This window comes from Salmo salar, chromosome 18 (assembly GCF_965601325.2).
Source record: "Salmo salar chromosome 18, fSalSal1, whole genome shotgun sequence".
In the NCBI taxonomy this organism is placed as follows: Eukaryota; Metazoa; Chordata; class Actinopteri; order Salmoniformes; family Salmonidae; genus Salmo; species Salmo salar.
Window position 1 is genome coordinate 77,631,617 of NC_138308.1, and position 19,385 is coordinate 77,651,001.

At 42.0% G+C, this 19,385-nt stretch overlaps 2 protein-coding genes across 5 annotated transcripts in view; both read left to right on the forward strand.

The window, feature by feature from the left end:
• On the forward strand, positions 1 to 5,822 carry si:dkey-19b23.8 (uncharacterized). Its single transcript, XM_014155964.3, has 4 exons — positions 1 to 217; positions 355 to 410; positions 2,642 to 3,379; positions 3,616 to 5,822. Exons 2-4 carry the CDS (start codon positions 398 to 400, stop codon positions 3,699 to 3,701), a joined length of 837 nt encoding a protein of 278 aa, XP_014011439.2. The 5' UTR covers positions 1 to 217; positions 355 to 397; the 3' UTR covers positions 3,702 to 5,822.
• Positions 3,775 to 19,385, forward strand: part of LOC106577652 (uncharacterized) — a 24,628-nt gene continuing 9,017 nt past the window's right edge. Inside the window, exons 1-10 of one of the 4 annotated variants that reach the window (XM_014155962.3) lie at positions 3,775 to 3,911; positions 14,503 to 14,552; positions 15,446 to 15,538; positions 16,303 to 16,427; positions 16,583 to 16,726; positions 16,849 to 17,070; positions 17,180 to 17,276; positions 17,439 to 17,656; positions 17,762 to 17,915; positions 18,214 to 18,398. In XM_014155962.3, the coding sequence (XP_014011437.1) occupies positions 15,517 to 15,538; positions 16,303 to 16,427; positions 16,583 to 16,726; positions 16,849 to 17,070; positions 17,180 to 17,276; positions 17,439 to 17,656; positions 17,762 to 17,915; positions 18,214 to 18,398 (1,167 nt within the window). In that variant the 5' untranslated portion in view covers positions 3,775 to 3,911; positions 14,503 to 14,552; positions 15,446 to 15,516. Of the gene's footprint in view, positions 3,912 to 14,209; positions 14,392 to 14,502; positions 14,553 to 15,445; positions 15,539 to 16,302; positions 16,428 to 16,582; positions 16,727 to 16,848; positions 17,071 to 17,179; positions 17,277 to 17,438; positions 17,657 to 17,761; positions 17,916 to 18,213; positions 18,399 to 19,385 lie in introns of those variants that run through there. The other 3 variants (XM_014155961.3, XM_014155960.3, XM_014155963.3) reach the window with 3 other exon arrangements.

Genomic DNA, 19,385 nt, shown 5'->3' on the forward strand with positions numbered 1-19,385 from the left:
AGGCGTCACCAGTCATTCAAATTCATTGGATGAGTATTGCTCACGTCAACGAGAGAAGAGTATGAGTGTTTAGTTCCGAACATTCATAGTAGCCTAAATTGTACCACGTTCTTTGCTCGTTTTAGTCCATTAACGGTATTATTGGAATTTAGCTTCAATCTTGAGTAGGCAATGTTGAACGAAGCTTCGGGTCAGAAGTACTTTGATGTTTCAAACGGTACTATTGGAATTTCTAATGTAATATCGTCAGTGATGCTGGCTGCTGAGACAAATTGAGTGTTTTGGTTGATCTTATTAATGTAATTCCAATAGTTAGAATAACTGAGAAACACCTGTTCATTTGCATCCGGTCAGTTATGAAGACGGGTACTCTTAGAAGCGCCAGGACATCATTTGCATGAAACTGCAAGGTAAAATGCGCTACTTTTTTCATTCTACTGACAAACCAGTTTCATGTGACTGTTGATGATTTTTCAGAATGAATTACAATTATTTGATATAATTCGACATTGTTAATCTATTATAGTGGCATTTCCAAAGTACATTTATTATGCGTCAACGGGTAAGCCAATTCGGTTGCAAAACGTTTCTTAAATGGAAGCTAAGGGAACGAAACCGGGGCTTACCCTTTGACGCATAGCATGTTGAATGTGATACCGAGACTGCTTTTCCACTTTTAAAATGTATATCAAACAAAAACCAATGATTGTAAATTTTAACGAACCATAAAACTCTATGCACAAGGACTACTTTTAACAATTTCCACAAAGATGGATTGTGCCGTTATCTGTTACCAAATTTTGCATCTGCACTGTTCTAGAAGTAAATGTGTTTTTGTAAAATTCTGTGGGAATTGTTAATCAAACTAAGCACAAGGACTACTTTTAACAATTCCCACTGAATTTTACAAAAACACATTTACTTCTAGAACAGTGCAGATGCAAAATTTGGTAACAGATAACGGCACAATCCATCTTTGTGGAAATTGTTAAAAGTAGTCCTTGTGCTTAGTTTGATTAACTTTGCAATTGTTTTTTTTGTTCGACATTTTTAGGTTAAAAAAAAAAGTCTCAGCATCATTCTTATCTTGCAATTGCCCAGCTGATTTCCATAAATCATCCTAGGTGCTATCTTAGAAATAAAAACGCTCCACTGAAAGGAAACCCTTATGTCCTCAATTTCCTCCCGTCTGCACTGGCACACAGACACAGACCTGACTGTCTGTGGCTAGGACAGTACATTAGTACCCTACTTCAGATAACATAATCATGGAGTTTACACATTACTCTATTTACTCATGGACATCTTTGATCCTATTAAAATGCACTCTGACCACGTTTTGAACAAAGCATTATGATGAGAGTTACTGCACGTGTTCCACTATCATTTATCTACCTGCTTGTAAACATGCCAAGAGAACTGGACTTATTTCCTGTGGAAGATTACTTCACCTTTAGCCTGGGGGAGGGGGGTTCTGTCTGCAATAACACTTAATGTGTGTTTCTGATCTGTCCCTAGGTCCGTTGAAATCTCTGATTTATGTGACGCACACACGAAAACATGCCATTGTTTTTAGGAGGAGAAATATTTTGTTGTGTGTGGGGGTGGGGGGGGTGGAAAGCAAAGCTGTTTCCTGAGAAGTGGGCTCGCCTAACAATGGGCTATCGTCTCGGAACAGTCGGCGGTTCTCGGCCCAAAGCAACATCTGAGGGGGGCAGTAGGATGTTGAGAGATTAGCTGAGAAAAGAGAAAGGGACAACACAATGGCTTGAGACATAGAGGAGAGGGGTGTTTTTGGGGCTTTCTTAAACTACAGTTATGCCCAGCCTGGAGGTGTTGTCTAACGGGGGTTAAGCAGTCATTTGTTTAGGTGACATTTTGCCCATGTAGTTTCCGCACTCTTAAGTCTCAGACAATTCGATTCAATAACATATATTCAATCCACTTCTTACCACACATGAACTTGAAATACATTTCAAGTCACTTTTTAGTTGTAATGTAAAAAAAAATGGTTTAAATGAAAGACTACAGTGTCAAATACTTTGTTGTTCACCTCGTGGTTGTCATGTTGTCTACTAAACCTACAGATCATACACTAGAGGCAAGGGTTAAGCCTATGATAACTAGGTAATGACAGGTGTTAAGCTGGACAATGACACCTCACGGGACTGAGACTTGTTTAGCTGTTTTAACAGCCGAGGTTGTAGAGTGTCTGTTAATATGCGTATAAGAGTGAGTGGGAAGGGTTTATTCCCCTTCAGGAAAAGGCACAGTAACTGTTAAATATTTGATGGCTCTGTGCTGAATCTAGTGACTGGCGGTAAATGAATATTGCATCAGACTGCGTCATTGCTGCACCTGATCCTGCACCCCTCCCGCAGTACATTGTGTCCTAACTGTCCTGTTTAACTATAACACCTGTCCACCAGCCAGTCTCCACTCTGCATAATAATGTGTTTGAAAGGGATAGTTTGCCTCAATCAAACATGTTTTAAGTAAAATGTCTGAAAGATATGAGCTGTGTCCATATTCCACATTATAATGTATCTTGTGGTGCTAATATTGGCAATTATTGTCTGCTGATTTTATGTGGTAATGTATTTAACTTTAACCCATATGTTTCTCTTTTTCTGTATTGCAGATCAAGACGGTGAGTCCAACTGTACCCGATTCAAAGAGAAACTGGGGAAAACGACTGAGGACCACGACACCTGTGCTCAGTCTACACCCCCCCCCCCCCAAAGAAACCTTAAATCCACCATGTCTCTCAACACCTTCCACCTGATGGAGACACTCAAGAACTCCCCGTCCGTTTTACGCCGCCGCTTCCGCCGTGACCGCACCGAGTCCCTCTCCCACGGCGACCCGCTCTTCAAGGTCCACTACCTGGGCACTGAGAAAATCTTCTCCCTGGATCTGCAGCAGGCCCAGGATGCCATAGCCCGGCTGCTTGACGGGGCCTCCAACGGAAAGAAACTGAGCAAAGACCACGCGTTGGTGGTTCGTCCACGATATGTTGAAGTCAAAGAGCTCAGCACAGGACGCCAGCTCACTAAGACGTACCTCCAGGACATCGCCTACTGCGCGGCCGACGCCACCAGACCCAACGTGTTTCTGTACATCTGTAAGCATCACGGGCAACAGCTGCACTGCCGGGTGTTTTGGTGTAGCCGGGCAGAGCGGGCACGGGACATGACGGCCTGCCTGGCACACTCCTTCCAGAGGGCACTGAGCGACTGGCAGGGGGACGGGGACGTTGTGTTAGGTGGAAGTACCGGCACTCTGACCTCAGAAAAGGACAGGGTGAAGGAGGGAGAGGATATGCACAGCACCACTACTAACCCCAAAAGCTCCATACAACCAGACGGCTGTGGAAGAGGTGAGAACACAGGCCTGACACGCTGAAATATTCATTTGAAATGAACAGACACCAAATTGTTAAGGGGGTTGCCTAGCAATAGGGGAAACTGTCAAAGGGATGAATTGATAGTCTTTCGTTCACACATGTGTCTGTACCTGTATTTCCACATTGCACCTGTCTGCTCTTGAGAGTTGTTTGTGATAAAACCAAGCCCAGCCTGTCTAACTCCCTCCCTCCCTCTCTTCTGTTTGCAGTCCGTTGGAAGAAGAGGAGCTCCCTGTCTCGTAGTCCACTGAGAGCCATGACCAGGAAGGGCTCTGCCTCTGACATCTGGCACTGAGACCCCGATCCCCAGCATGGGACACGGAACTGACGACATCCCCAGCATGGGACACGAAACTGACGACATCCCCAGTGGCCAGCTACAGCACGGTGGAGGGATTGAAAGAACCCACCCCTACTGGACACAACAGGATTGAAAAAAAAAAAAAGGAGTGAGGGAGATCACTGCTGGACTTTCTTTCAAATGAGACATTGCCTTGCTTACATGGTGAGTCTACAGTACCGTTCATGACCGGGGCATGAACTGTGGAAGTTAATGACTAGCTACCTTGGCTTTTGCCTCTGGATTACTAGAGAACAAGATGTTTAGTTGATAGCGTTGTACTGTACGCTGTTGGCAGCTACCAGTATTCACCTCAGTGGCCTTGACTCGCTTTCACTGTTGGAACGCTTCAAGGCTGAAGTGCTAATTTCCTATACTACTCCAAGTTACTTGTTTTCCACTGGGTGGCCTTGATACTCTGAACTGTCAGTTATGCTTAGAAGAAAGGAGCTAAAGGTCCTGTGTGCCTTTCTTAGCTAGACAAGGATATGACTACAGATTACACCAAACCTCAATTTCCTCTCCATACAATACTGAACACAGCCTGGACTGGTTGAAACTGGTCAGACAGTCCTAGCAATGACTGTGGTTTTTTAAACATTTGTATGCATTTATTTGAATAATAAGTCTTGTTTAACACACGGCTCTTCCTGAAACACTAGATTGTTTTTTTTTTTTAAAGGGAGGAGGAGCTTAAGTTTGAGCCAAACATGAGCACAGTGTTTGTCTTGGGAGAGGGGTTAAAAACGGAGGTGTGTGAGGCTTAACGGGGCATAAAGGGTTCATTTGAGCAGACCATAGAAGAACATGGGCTATGTTGTCATAGCTACACAGTAATGTGCATTCATAGGCAGGGTTTTAAGTCATTCGGTTCAGACTTCACCACATACGTAATTTAGTCCAGTGGTTCCCAAACTTTTTCGGTCACTGTACCACCAACTGAATTTTTCTCTGCCTGGAGTACCCCCTGAAGTACCCCCTCATGTGCATTATACCAGTAGGACTATGGTCTCATGAGTCTTATCAAGTACCCCCTGTGGCTAGACCAAGTACCCCCAGGGGTCCTAGTACTCTTGTTGGGAACCACTAGTCTAGTCAATGCACACTGACTGTTCGCATTATTTATATTTTTGTCGAAACATATTACTATTCATCAAGTGAAATGTAATCCTTAATTAAGTTCCATATGCTTAATTTGTTCCTATAAGGTGTTAGTGTCTGCTAAAAGTGTTTTTTTTTTTTTTTTTTAACATACTGTATGTCACAGGAGGTTGGTGTCACCTTAATTGGGGAGGACAGACTCGTAATAGCTGGTGTGGAATGGTATCCAATACATTAAACACATGGTTTCCATGCGTTTGCCATTCCATTTCCTCCGTTCCAGCGATTATTATGAGCCGTCCTCTCCTCAGCAGCCTCCACTGATGTATGTATATATTATTTGCATTTATGTGGAAAAATCGCTCACCCATGATCCTCCTTGTTCCTCATTATTCCCGTGTGGGTGAAGTATAACCCTGGGTGAGTTTTTTTGGGGGGGGCATGTGTGGGGCAGGAACTTTGTTTTGCAGTGTTCTGCACTTCGGCAGTGCACCTGCATTCCTATGGGGACATTAAAGTTCTCGTATCCTCCTTGGCCCCGCCCACTCCCTCCCCTCAGTCTGGCTTAACCTAACCTCATGACTCTGCATGTTTCATAGCATTAGTGTATTGGTGTCCTGGCCCCAAGCTGAAATACCTGTGTCTACACACAAACGCTCTCTCCTCACACACATTCTCATGCCACATCCGCTCATTCCATACAATATACTTCTGATTACTCTGACCACCACGTCAGGGTTGTGTTCATTGGGCACCTCATATCTGCATGTTTACAGTAAAAGGTGCCTCAGTTATTTGACTTGATAGTTTTAAACCATTTATTTTAAATGACTATGTATTGTGATGCATCTCAAATGGCACAACCCCATCTTGGGAGGGCAAGTGTCAGGTTTTGTGTTGTACTTGTTTTGTACATCCTTGTTTACATATTTTTAAATACATGTAAGCTATGGAATAAACTTTCATACAATGGTACTTTGTATGTTTTTGGAAATGTCTTTCTACCTCAACCGAAGATGCAACGCTTCAAAACAGCCAACCTCAAGCTAAAAACAAACGTCCCGTACCACATTACAGCCTGTACTGTCTGTTTTAGTACTGGTGCCAAGCATTTGATGGAGACTAAACAAGCAGAGGCATATCTATTTAAAATATTATGGGTGGGTCTAACTCTGACTGAAAGAAAACAACATTCCGTTGTGGGGCTGGAGATGGTTGGCAGAAGTTCATGGGATAAGTTATGAGGCTTATTTCTCAAGGTACTTTATTCTGACAGTTCCTATAGTTGTTTACACTGGCATTTACCTCAAGCTTCACTCTGACAGAGGTAAATTTGCAGTACCCCACGAGATTACGTACCATCATTCACATGTGCCCTTATGGTACTAGACCCCCCCCCCCCCCAAAAAAAAAAAAAAACTTTTCCTGAAATGGAGACTACCTTTTTGGTTGCAAAGATGTTTGCTACAGTGTGCACTAATAAGTATGACCCTGGTCACTCCTCCTCTGAGGACTCTCCTGAAGCAGGAGTGGCTGGCCTGGTGCTGCTGCCTTGTCTCTGGACCTCAGTCTGGATATGGAGATGCCTCAGACTTCACCTCTTCTATGAAGGGCGAGGAAGAGAGAATGAAAGTGAGGACAGAGCTCTAAAATGAACAGATTGCCATTGTCACATACAGTCCAACAGCGCCACCTGGCAGCTATTGACTAGAGCAACATTCATGTGTTTGAATAGTATTGGTTAGATAATGCCATTTATAAACACTTGGCGTTGCAGGTCAACAAATTCACTAAACCCCAGCACCATAGGTCTGTCTATCTTGATGATTTGGCTCTGGGTACAGAGATTAGGTGTATTTCAAAAATTGTAAATACATTTCAAGTAAGTTGTATGTCATGACCTTTGTTGTAGTACAGCTCATCCCAGTTGCCATAGACAGCATAGGTTTCCAGGACGTTGAGCAGGGCTCCAGAGACCAGGAAGTGCTCTGGGAAGGCTTTTCAGGTTAGTGCATATCCAGGGTGAAGGGGTTAGAGGGAGATGGAATGGTGCACAGCAGCTCACACGCTACATCTCATAGCCATATTCCTATAAGGAGAGGCAATGCGGGAAATGTATAGCTGATAAGATAAGTATTGCATTCTGTTTCGCTGGACTATTGCCTTGGTGGGATGCAAACTAAAACTATAAATGTAAACTGTCGGAACCTTGTGATCCCCATGTCTGTGATTGGACTTGAGTTTCATGGGCGTGTCCTTCACCATCAAATCAGTGCCACTGATGTTGATCAGGCGCTTGTGATTGGACCGTATCCAGGCTTACGGGCAGCCATTCTTGGCGTAGCCGGCCAATGGGAAAAGAGTGCAATTCACTTACAGAAGAGATTATTTTTTTATGTATATTTTTTTCTTGCAACAATATCAATATTACATATCAATACAGGGACATTCATGTGAATACAATTAAAAAAATACAACACATGGCGAACCCCCCCCCCAAAAAAAAAATGTTTTCAATAATAATTGAGGACATCAATGTGACAAGGCAATGAGACATTAAATATTAAGACATTCAGAGACATGACTTCTAATAATTTTTCCAACTAAGTTTCAAAAGTTTGAGGGATTTATAAGATTGTAACAGTTCAATGAAAAAAAACTAAATAAGTAATTTCTCACTTACATTTGTGAATATAGTATTTGGCCAAGAGAATAATAATATTAATAAAATAGTTATGATCGGAATTACAAGGATAAGCATAATGCCATTTAACATCAAAGGTAAAAAGTTAATTCTGGAGATTTTATACACAACCATTCATGAATTTCAATCCATAGTTTACTAGAATGGCGGCATGAAAAAAAAAAAATGCTTTATAGATTCTGAATCAGAGGAACAAAAAACACAAGACATATTGTCAAAATTGCATCTTTTGCGCAAGAAATCATTAACAGGGTAGATGGAAGAAAATATTTCAAAATTAGTTTCTTTAACTTTTGGAATAACTAGACAAGGTAAAAGGTAGTCACTTTTGACCATAGCATGGGTTGGTCACTTCCATTTCAATATATTGAATTATAATCACCAAAAAGTACTTTATTAACTGCCAATCGTATCCACTTATTGTTGCATTTTTTTATCCAAAAGATTCAAGACATTAATTTGGAAAAGAGAGAACAACCTCATATAACAAAGTGTTCTTAATAAATCCAAGTAAAGGAAGTGGAATTGCTTTGCAAACCTTCAAATATTCTGAGTAATATTAACCTAAAATTTACCAATGAATTCATCAAATGGCAAAAACTCAAGTGTTGTCTACCAAATCACATGCAAAATTAATACCCTTGTCAAACCAAAGGCCTTAAATGGATTTCCTATTCATTTTAATAACTCTATTCCAAATCAATGTATCGCGGGGGAAAAAAATTGTGCTTGAATATCATTTTCCAGAAAAATAACATTTGCTGGTGAAACTTAGACAATTTCACAGGTAATTTTGGAGGGTCAAAATCACATTTCATTTGGAATTCAAGTCCACCAAGTTTATTAAACAGACTGTTAGGGATATGATACCACAGAGGTAGGATTAGACAGAAATAATTTCAACCATTTAATTCTAAAAGCACCCACTAATGACTCAAACTCAATAGCCTGTAAACAAACCTCCATGATCATAGTCTTTCACTAATTGTGATTTCCGGATATAATGCGTTTTATTCCTCCAAACAAATCTAAATATAACAGAATTGACTTTTTTGTGTTTTTAGAAGAAAGAAAAAGGGACTGACTTGGATAAAAGATTCTAGATAAACCATCTGTCTTAGACAAAAGAACAGACCCAAAATTAAGAGATCACGTTGCAGCCACTGACTTAATGAAACTCTCATGGAATTAATCATATCGATGTTTAAAGATTCTTTATCTGAAACGTTTTTAGTGATAACAATTCTTAAATATTTAACTTCCTTTTTAACAGGTATGGAGGCAATGTTGACGGAGTCATAGCAATGAATTGGCATGAGATCACATTTGTTTGAGAGTCAACCCAGAGGCCATAGAAAATGTATTGATTGTCAATAGCCAAGGGAATAGATGTTCTATCCTTTAGGAAAAGGGCTGTATCATCTGCAAATTGACTTATATTATATCTTTACCAAAAATATGGATCGCTTTTAAATTCTCAGATTTGTTAAGAAATACGGCTAGTAAATCAGTGGCTAAAATAAATAAAAGTGGAGAGATTGGACAACCCTGTCTAATTCCTCTAGCAATAGAGAAACGAGGGGATGTGTCATTACTCATAGCCACCGAACTGCTAATATCATTATCAAATGTATTTATATAGCCCTTCTTACATCAGCTGATATCACAAAGTGCTGTACAGAAACCCTGCCTAAAACCCCAAACAGCAAGCAATGCAGGTGTAGAAGCACGGTGGCTAGGAAAAACTCCCTAGAAAGGCCAAAACCTAGGAAGAAACCTAGAGAGGAACCAGGCTATGAGGGGTGGCCAGTCCTCTTCTGGCTGTGCCGGGTGGAGATTATAACAGAACATGGCCAAGATGTTCAAATGTTCATAAATGACCAGCATGGTCAAATAATAATAATCACAGTAGTTGTCGAGGGTGCTATACGTCAGCACCTCAAGAGTAAATGTCAGTTGGCTTTTCATAGCCGATCATTGAGAGTATCACTACCGCTCCTGCTGTCTCTAGAGAGTTGAAAACAGCAGGTCTGGGACAGGTAGCACGTCCGGTGAACAGGTCAGGGTTCCATAGCCGCAGGCAGAACAGTTGAAACTGGAGCAGCAGCACGGCCAGGTGGACTGGGGACAGCAAGGAGTCATCATGTCAGGTAGTCCTGAGGCATGGTCCTAGGGCTCAGGTCCTCCGAGAGAGAGAAAGAGAGAATTAGAGAGAGCATACTTAAATTCACACAGGACACAGGAGAAATACTCCAGATATAACAGACTGACCCTAGCCCCCCGACACAAACTACTGCAGCATAAATACTGGAGGCTGAGACAGGAGGGGTCAGGAGACACTGTGGCCCCATCCGATGATACCCCCGGACAGGGCCAAACAGGAGGATATAACCCCACCCACTTTGCCAAAGCACAGCCCCACACCACTAGAGGGATATCTTCAACCACCAACTTACCATCCTGAGACAAGGCCGAGTATAGCCCACAAAGATCTCCGCCACGGCACAACCCAAGGGGGGGGGACGCCAACCCAGACAGGAAGACCATGTCAGTGACTCAACCCAGTCAAGTGACGCACCCCTCCTAGGGACGGCATGGAAGAACACCAATAAGCCAGTGACTCAGCCCCTGTAATAGGGTTAGAGGCAGAGAATCCCAGTGGAGAGAGGGGAACCGGCCAGGCAGAGACAGCAAGGGCAGTTCGTTGCTCCAGAGTCTTTCTGTTCACCTTCACACTCCTGGGCCAGACTACACTCAATCATAGGACCCACTGAAGAGATGAATCTTCAGTAAAGACTTAAAGGTTGAGACCGAGTCTGCATCTCTCACATGGGTAGGCAGACCATTCCATAAAAATGGAGCTCTATAGGAGAAAGCCCTGCCTCCAGCTGTTTGCTTAGAAATTCTAGGGACAATTAGGAGGCCTGCGTCTTGTGACCGTAGCGTACCCGTAGGTATGTACGGCAGGACCAAATCGGAAAGATAGGTAGGAGCAAGCCCATGTAATGCTTTGTAGGTTAGCAGTAAAACCTTGAAATCAGCCCTTGCCTTAACAGGAAGCCAGTGTAGGGTGGCTAGCACTGGAGTAATATGATCAATTTCTTTTGGTTCTAGTCAGGATTCTAGCAGCCATATTTAGCACTAACTGAAGTTTATTTAGTGCTTTATCCGGGTAGCCGGAAAGTAGACCACTTTACAGAAATTCTCCCCTAACCCAAAAGTAGAGAGAGTTCTAAATAAAAAGTTGTGTTCTAAAGTGTCAAAAGCCTTAAAAAAATCTAAAAACAATATAAAGCCATCATCTTCTATGAACTGTAGTCTAAAATATCTAAAACCAATTGTCTACGGTTAAGGATACTCCTTCCTTTAATGAAGGCTGATTGAGTTTCACTGATTATATCATCAAGGCCTTTTTTCAGCCTATTGGCATAGACATGGTGCTAGTAACTTATAGTCAGTTGCCAACAATATGATTGGTCTCCAATTGTCCAGGTAAAGAGAGTCCTTCTTTGGTTTGGGTATAAGAACTATTAGTCCCTGTTCTCAAAGAAGGAGGTAAGATAGCATTAGCAGTACCCTCTTTGTAGACCGAAAGCAATAACTCTGTCAGGCCAAAAATGTCGATAGAACTCAGGAGTCAGGCCATCCGGTCCAAGAGATTTACCTATAGGCATTTGTTGAATGGCATGGTCCAACTCAGTAATATCTATATCAGAATCACAGAGTTTCTTAAACCTTTCTTCTATAGGCTTAACAGAGATATTAACTGAATCAAAAAAGGAACCCAAGTCACCTTCTGAAAGATGAGATTGATATAGTGAACTGTAGAAAGAGTGTATTTTCTTATTAATCACTTGAAGATCATCAGATGGCGTCATTTGCATAAATGGATGTAATACTATTCCTAGTCTGCCTACTCTTCTCCAAATTAAAGAAATACGATTTTTTTTCTCACCTTTTTCAATCCATTTGGCCTTTAAACGGATGAAGGCACCCTGTGCCTTATCGTTGTATGTGTCGTCCAGATCACATTGGTATTTAGCAAACTCTGCCTTTTCTTCTTCATTTAAATCAAGTTTATTGCTCATCCTGTTAATATCAATAATAATATCCATCTGCTTGGAGAATCTTTTCTGAGCTAGTATTTTACCAGTAGAGATGGCAAGACATCGAATTCTGAATTTAATCATTTTCCATTTGTTAGTAGAAGAAAGAGCAGAATCGAGACAGGTCTCTCATAAGAACTTTAGACTGTAAACAAAATTACTCATTCTTTAAAAGAAAAAAGGTACATTTCCAGTATGCTTTAGAAAATCTTGTCATTATCAAAACAAAAGGAAAGAATAATGGAACAATGGTCTGTCAGAGCTGAGGAAATACTACATTCACTGACTTCCTGAAGAGATGACAGTCAGAATGAAATATGACTGTTTGATTCCTTATTGAAACTGAGTGGAATACAACGATGACTACTCACAGGAACTGCTATCTCCCTCACTGGGGGAGGCTGGTAGGAGATGGACCTCACTTCTGCTCCTGTGGAAAAGGATAGTTCAATTATTGTGTGTGTGCATGAGTTTAAGTGTTCGTGTTTCAAATATGCACGTGTGTATTTGTGTGTGTAGGTTTTTACTCATCTAGCCCCTACTTGTGGGTATGGTGGTTGGGCCCCTGGGATGAGTGCTGCTGCTGCTGCTGCCTTGGCATGCGTTGTGACCCCTGATGAGGCCTCTGGTGGTCCCCGGGCAGTGGGGAGATGGTGTCTAGCCAGGCTGTAGGTGCTACTGAAGGAGGAGGCTGCCGACACCATAAACACAGGGGAATGCCAACCCTGAAGGGACAGACCAGGGTCATGTTCAGTATGGCACACAATATCAACAGAAAATGTAAATCTGTGTTCTATTTGGACAAGTTAAGGTAGAATTTCCCTGTTTTAAAATGTTTTCTCATTACTGTCCTGGAATAAAAGAAGAATCATAATATAGACTTAATGTAGGCTCATTGTCGATTTCTGGATGTTTGAGAAAACAGGATAGACACAGAGTTATTAGTTATGCTCTTCATTGACTACATTGACTGAGGGGGAGAGAGGAGTAGAGGGGGAGAGAGGAGTAGCTCCTCTCTCCTCGTAGCTCCTCTCTCCCCGTCAGGAGTAGCTCCTCTCTCCCCGTCAGGAGTAGCTCCTCTCTCCCAAGTAGTCTTGGGTTTTGTGGACAGGGAAGGTGCATGGGTGTAATTCCATGATTCTAGATTTGAAGGTTGTGTGTTCAATTCCAGTTATGGACACTGTTTTTTATTTTTGTGACCCTATCCCAAACCTTAACCTTTCAGAATGAGTGCCTAAACATAACCCTTAACTTCGAAATTTTAAGTTTGGAGAAATGGAACGATACAGAGAAGCAGGAGAAACAAAAACACTTTGAAACTGTATGTTTGGAGAAACTTTTACATTTGAAATGTGGGAACATGGATGAACATCTAATTCTGCAGTGAGACTGTGAGAGCTTTTTGCATATTTCATGTTTTCTGGCCCTTTAAGTCATTTATACATTGATTGGATGGAGATTTATCTGGTTCTAGAACTATAAGAACTAACCTGCAATGATCCCAATAAGGCCAGGTCTGTCAGAAAGCGCTGCAGTTTCTTCCTCTGCTCCCTCTCTTGCTTGTGCCACACACACACTTTGTTTTTTTCTCAATCTTATACATTCATCTTATTTTGTGAGTTTCATATTTTGGCAAATGTTGTTCATCTGAAAGGAAGGACCTCAGTAGGGTGCATGGAAAATAAAATACCCCCTCATCTCCTAGCAACGCCTTTGCATCAGCATCCTTGACAAGTAGCCTAATATATGGTGCACAATAAATACATCTACTGTAATTTAGATGCATGGTGATGAATAGAAAGGAAATATAAATAAAAAGGTTATCATGAGCTGTGTTTGAATCATTCGATAACATTTCAACTGTGGGTGATTGAACAGGCCTACTTAGGCTACAGGACACGTTTCATTGTAATCAACCGATTCATAATGATTCATTTACAAAACAGAATAGAGGCCTCGTTTTAGGCTGGTTACTTACACTGCCGCTGCTCATCTTGTCACTGTAAAAATCTAAACCTAGAACTTTGTATTTTAGCACATTTGCTGTGCGTTAAGTTTCGCTTTCAAACCTACATAAAACGATGCGATTGCAAACGCGCATATTCCTTCCCTCTTTTTTTCATTCATCTTCATTTAATTTATTCTGCATCATCAATTAATGCGTCTTTCTGCGATACAAATAGAAAATGTTTTTTAAAGACAGGGATCTACATTATGGATCTTATTTCGGGAGACACTTGTTTTTCGAGCTCATCTCTCAGGTGTTGTCTAACACACGCAAGGAATCATCTATATATTCCCCTGTAACAAAGAACGTAGGATGAATGCGGGCCTTGGCGTATGTGGACCTGTTGGTTAGGTCTATACATTTAAGCCTATGGTGATTTTAGAAATACGTATGATGGCCAATTAATGAATGGGGTTTGAATATTTGCTTGAAAATGGTCTACTTTTATCATGAGTTGGCAGCCAAGTAGAAGTTATTGATTGTGCCTTGTTGACTGGTGGATCTTATGAAAGCAATCAGCTCTCTACCAATTACGGCATGGACAGGTGTGGCTGCCACTGGCAGTCAAAATGGTGCCAATCATGGATGAAGTTTGATGAATTGCAAACGAAAATAGAGAAAGATAAGGAAATAGAAATTAAGTTACTTTTCACTACACCTTTACACAATACCAAACATGACCATACCTTGTACAGTGAAAGTTAGGGTTATCAAAATCCTTCTGTGGTGAGTTTTAAGAGGTGAATGTAGTAACTGTGGTAGTATCTGGTCACATTAATAGAATATATCATCCATATATACATTTGAATTTCTCACTTCTACCAATATTTCTTCCAGCATACTGTTACTCTGTACTACTCTCAGTACTCCAACTACTGTACCAGTTGGTAAGTTTGATTTGATTTAAAGTACTGTTGTTTATTTACTAGGAACCAAACAGAACCAAAAGGGGAGGGACCTACTTGATTTTTGTCCAATATAAACTCTCGTTTTCATTGTAAAACGTTTTCTGTTGGGAGTAAACGGTTTCCGTTGCGAAACGTTTTGGACTAATGGTTACACCCCTGGGGTGTATTCATTATGCCGACTCTGAAAAACGTTTTGCAACAAATCATATACTCCAAATGGAAAATGTTTTGAAACAAGTTTCTATTGGACAAATTCAGGTTGGTCCTTCTCTGTTACATTTGTTCTGTTTGTTTAATAAATGGTAAACTGTTTCCATTGCAGGACGTACTGAATACAGCCCTGCTCTCACCATACTGATTCTCTCACTAGAACTATGTCGTATCAGTGTCGTCCTCAGTTGGCCATTTTATAGCATAAGATTTCTTAGTAGCAATACAGTAAAGGAGACTTCTGCCAAATAGATTTCTAGGAGAGATGGAGACCCGCACACTTGTCAAATGTGGACAAATCCAAAACTGAGACTCTAATGCAAAAATGGAGAGGATTTATTTGGACATCATCCAATGAAATATTCACAATAAAAGTGAATCTTAGATTCATGCATATCTAACAAATTGAAAATAACCCTGAAACAAGGACACAATAAAATACATAATCTTATTATTCATTCACCATGTTGTTATTGTGATTGAATGTGGTTAATTTCTGTGTCATAGAGAGATGGATACGCCATAAACAAACATCATCTGTTCAATAAATAGCATGCCACTGTTTAATCAGCCTCTTCGCTTTTATGGCTGATTCATACTAAACAAAACATGTTCGGTGTCAATTAATTTATGTTAATGATTCCATCTGTCTTGTGTTATAGGAACATTCCGGTCTGAGTGTCATGAGCGTCACTTCTGGCTGTTTGTCAGGTCTGGCCCCATCCTTGGCCCTATGAGCCGATTCGACGTTCAAGGTGCGAGTGTAATATTATTGGTTGAAATATGGATACAGCCATTCTTTTATCTAACTGCCACTGGTGTGCTGTACTTTTTTTAATTTTCCTTTATTTAACTAGGCAAGTCAGTTAAGAACAAATTCTTATTTTCAATGACAGCCTTGTTCAGGGGCAGAACGACAGATTTTTTTTCCTTGTCAGCTCGGGGATTCGATCTTGCAACCTTTCGGTTACTAGTCCAACGCTCTAACCACTAGGCTACCTGCCACCCCACTACTTGATCATCTTAAACTGAATTTGTCTAGAATGTGAACGTTTTGGGGAGAACAAGAATATCATCTGAATGTAGAGTACACCCATAGAGATAGTTACAGGCGTCTGAGAGCATGAGCAGCGCCATTGAGGCCATATCCATTTAGAAGTAGTCATTTTACTTCTATGAGTTCGTAAACAAACTGAAAGGGTGCATACTGCCACCTGGAGTGTGTAGGTACTAAGCACGGGTTGGGGATTTACTACCACCTGCAGTTATGGAATGTTTGCTCACAAGTATAATTCATTAGCTTATCTCTCCTGATGACCTGGATCGAATTATTTGGTCCTTCCTTAACCCATAGAAAGTCCCACCCAGTTGACTACTTCAAAATGGTGAAAGTCCTCAATGGAGCTGCCCATGCTAAAACTGGCTTTCTGGGCACTTGAGTCCTCTATCTATCTCTATGAAGACACCATAGCCAGCTGCACTGTGAATATTGACGCTTCCTCTAAACCACTGTCATCAGACCACCAGGGAGTTCACTTCCTGTCTGGCCGAAAGGCCACAGAGTGTGGCTACACCATGCTCTTCAATCACCATGGAGACCTGGTGTTCCGTGCCTCATTCCTCGCCTGCCACGTCAACAACCAGGTGAACTTGATTGACCCATAATGGATATATATTCAATATACTGGTATATGCAGTCAAATTCAGATATGATCAATATAATGAATCCAAGTTAATTAGCTTGACTTCTAGCTTGTTTTCTGATTGAACGGAATTGAATAAGAACCTCTTCTGTGCAGGGGGACTCGGAGTTCCGTCTGAAGGTGTGGTTGGTGACCCGGCAGGTGAATGGGAGGGACCTAGGGTACCCATTCCTGCTCCACTGCTCAGCCCAGTGGCCCTGGGGCTTCCGGGAGCTCGTCTGTGAGGAGAGCTACATGGAGGTGACTTACAGGTCCATCAGATCAGAAATGTACTGTCCATCTGCACATGGAACTTTGCCAAACTTACATGTTTCAAATCGGTTTTGTTTTACACTATGTCTCTTCTTTAATTGTTCTCCAAGGTCTCCATAAAGGGACCGGTCCCAGCTGCATTACACTCTGGACAGAAGAAAAAGGAGGTGGGAAAGAGAGGCATGATGTTCCACAGACCAGGCCACACCAAGGAGGAGGTTAGACCCAGGACCATGACGGAGGCCAGTGCCCTGGGCTACCACATCTCTGAGTCAGGCTCCAGGATTATACTGCGCTGTCCCTACTCCTCACCCCTCTCCTACACCATCAAGGTACTTCTGATGAGGGTGTTTACTGTGCTCTGTTTGCATGTGATATGAACATATTGGTATACACGTTATAGCAACTCTTGGTGTCTTTCACTTGACCACGCCTACACAGGAGAAAGGGGTGGAGTTGGAGGTGGTCAATGCTACCATCCTGTACCCACATCAAGGGAAGGTCCTTGCCATCGATGCCACAGTGGCCTGCTCCATGAGTATGTGGTCTATTTATTAGGGAGTACAAATGACAATGAGAATCTTAGCTTTGACTTTAATCATATTTGCAATCCTCTTTAGAACCTACAATCTCCTTTCTCTTACCACTTTCGTCCTCTCTCCACATTTCCTTCCCTCCCTGCCTCCCTTAACTCCTCCAGATGAGGCGACAGTGGATGGTGCCCACCTGCTCTGGCCTGTCCCCCATGTCCTCTCCCCGCTGGTCCATGGGAGGTTCAGGGACAGGGGCATGAGAATAGGGGTGGAGACGCTAGCCCTGAATGAGTCTGTGATCAAGGACAGGGGGTATGAGATAAGCCTGAGGGATGGAGTGGTGGAGGTCAGCGTTCCATTCGGAGCCGAAGGAACACACGTTAAGGTACACATGCCTACGCACACACACACACACACACACACACACACACACACACACACACACACACACACACACACAGAAACATTCAACTGCTCTTTCTTGTCCCAGAGTGGTGTGTTGGAGGGCCAGTACAGCCAGTCTCTGTCTGTAGACCTGTTCTACATGCACCAGTGGGAGGATGACCGGTGGCCCCTCACCCAGCATCGCTCCTTCAGGTTCCTCAAGACCGCCTACGTCCCCCGGACCCCCACACTCACAGACAGTCAGTATCCATCTACTATGAGTATTAAAGAGCTCAAGGAATGACAGGGATTGGTCACGTTGGAACTCAAATATGAATCTCTGCTTTGAATGAATTTGGCCAAAGTTGCTATATTACCACAATGGTTGGCCTCTGCTCGAAAACTGGCATAAGTTATAAAAAATGCTAGAGGCTGCATAATTATGGGATAGATTGCCACTAAAACCCACAACAGTTAACATTAATTGCAATACTTCAATAAATCTATTTGCATGCTTTGATCATGACTCCACACCCACTAACTCTGTTCCCTCCCCAGACACCATATCGTCCCAGAAGGTGTTCTCTGTCTCCCTGGGTGTGTTCCCTCCTGACGTGTCCCTCCACAACGTCACCGGGGGATGTGAGGGGGACACTTTGTCCTGGGTCCAGGTCCCCTACCCCAACGGGTCACATTCCTACCAGCTTCATGCCCCCTTCTCACACCCCTCCGTTCTTCAGAAGGTAAGACTAATTGAAGAGAGGCAGAGAAGCACCAATTGTAGAGATGTACACTGAGTATACAAAACATTAAGAACACCTGCTCTTTCCATGACATAAACTAACCAGGTGAATCTAGATGAATGCTTTGATCCTTTATTGATGTCACTTGTTAAACCCTTTACAGTCTAAGCCCTGTCTAAACCGGCGGAGGGGAGGTTCTACTAAGCTATATGGAATTGTTTTAAGAAGGTCATACCACGGATCATTTAGCTATTTGATTTAGAGTTTTAAGACCCTTTGAAGTATCCCCAAAAATAATTGAATTAACATTTTAATTTGGCCTTACTACTTTTAGCCCATTCAAACGCATCGAATTACAGCTAGTCCCCCCTAAATACATCTGAAGGACGTTTCCTATATCTGAGAGATATAGGAAAGATCAGGATTGTTTTTGTTTTTGGCACTAAACAGTATCCATATACTTCCATACATTTTTTTCAACTGGTACCGTGGGACATTCAGATGAGTCTTGTGTGATGCCTCACAAGACTCATCTGAATGTCCCACGGTACCAGTTGAAAGAAATGTATGGAAGTAATGTATGGAAGTATGTGGAGAGAGTCTCACCTTTCCACAGAGGGGTCATATTAGAAAAAACAGATGTCTCTAGCTTAAACGGACAGATTATTACGCAGATTGTTTTTATTTTTCTGCTAATTAGACTTGTGGGATAAAATCCACTTCAATCAGTGTAACCGTAGGGGAAGAGATAGGTTAAAGAAGGATTTTTAAGCCTTGAGACAATTGAGACATGGATGGTGTATGTGTGCCATTCAGAGGGTGAATGGAGACAAAATATTTAAGTGCCTTTGAACGGGCTATGGTATTAGGTGCCAAGATTGTCAAGAACTGCAACGCTGCTGGGTTTTTCACACTCAACAGTTTCCTGTGTGTGTTTCAAGAATGGTCCATCAACCGACGAGGCGGATGCGCGGACCTATAGGACGC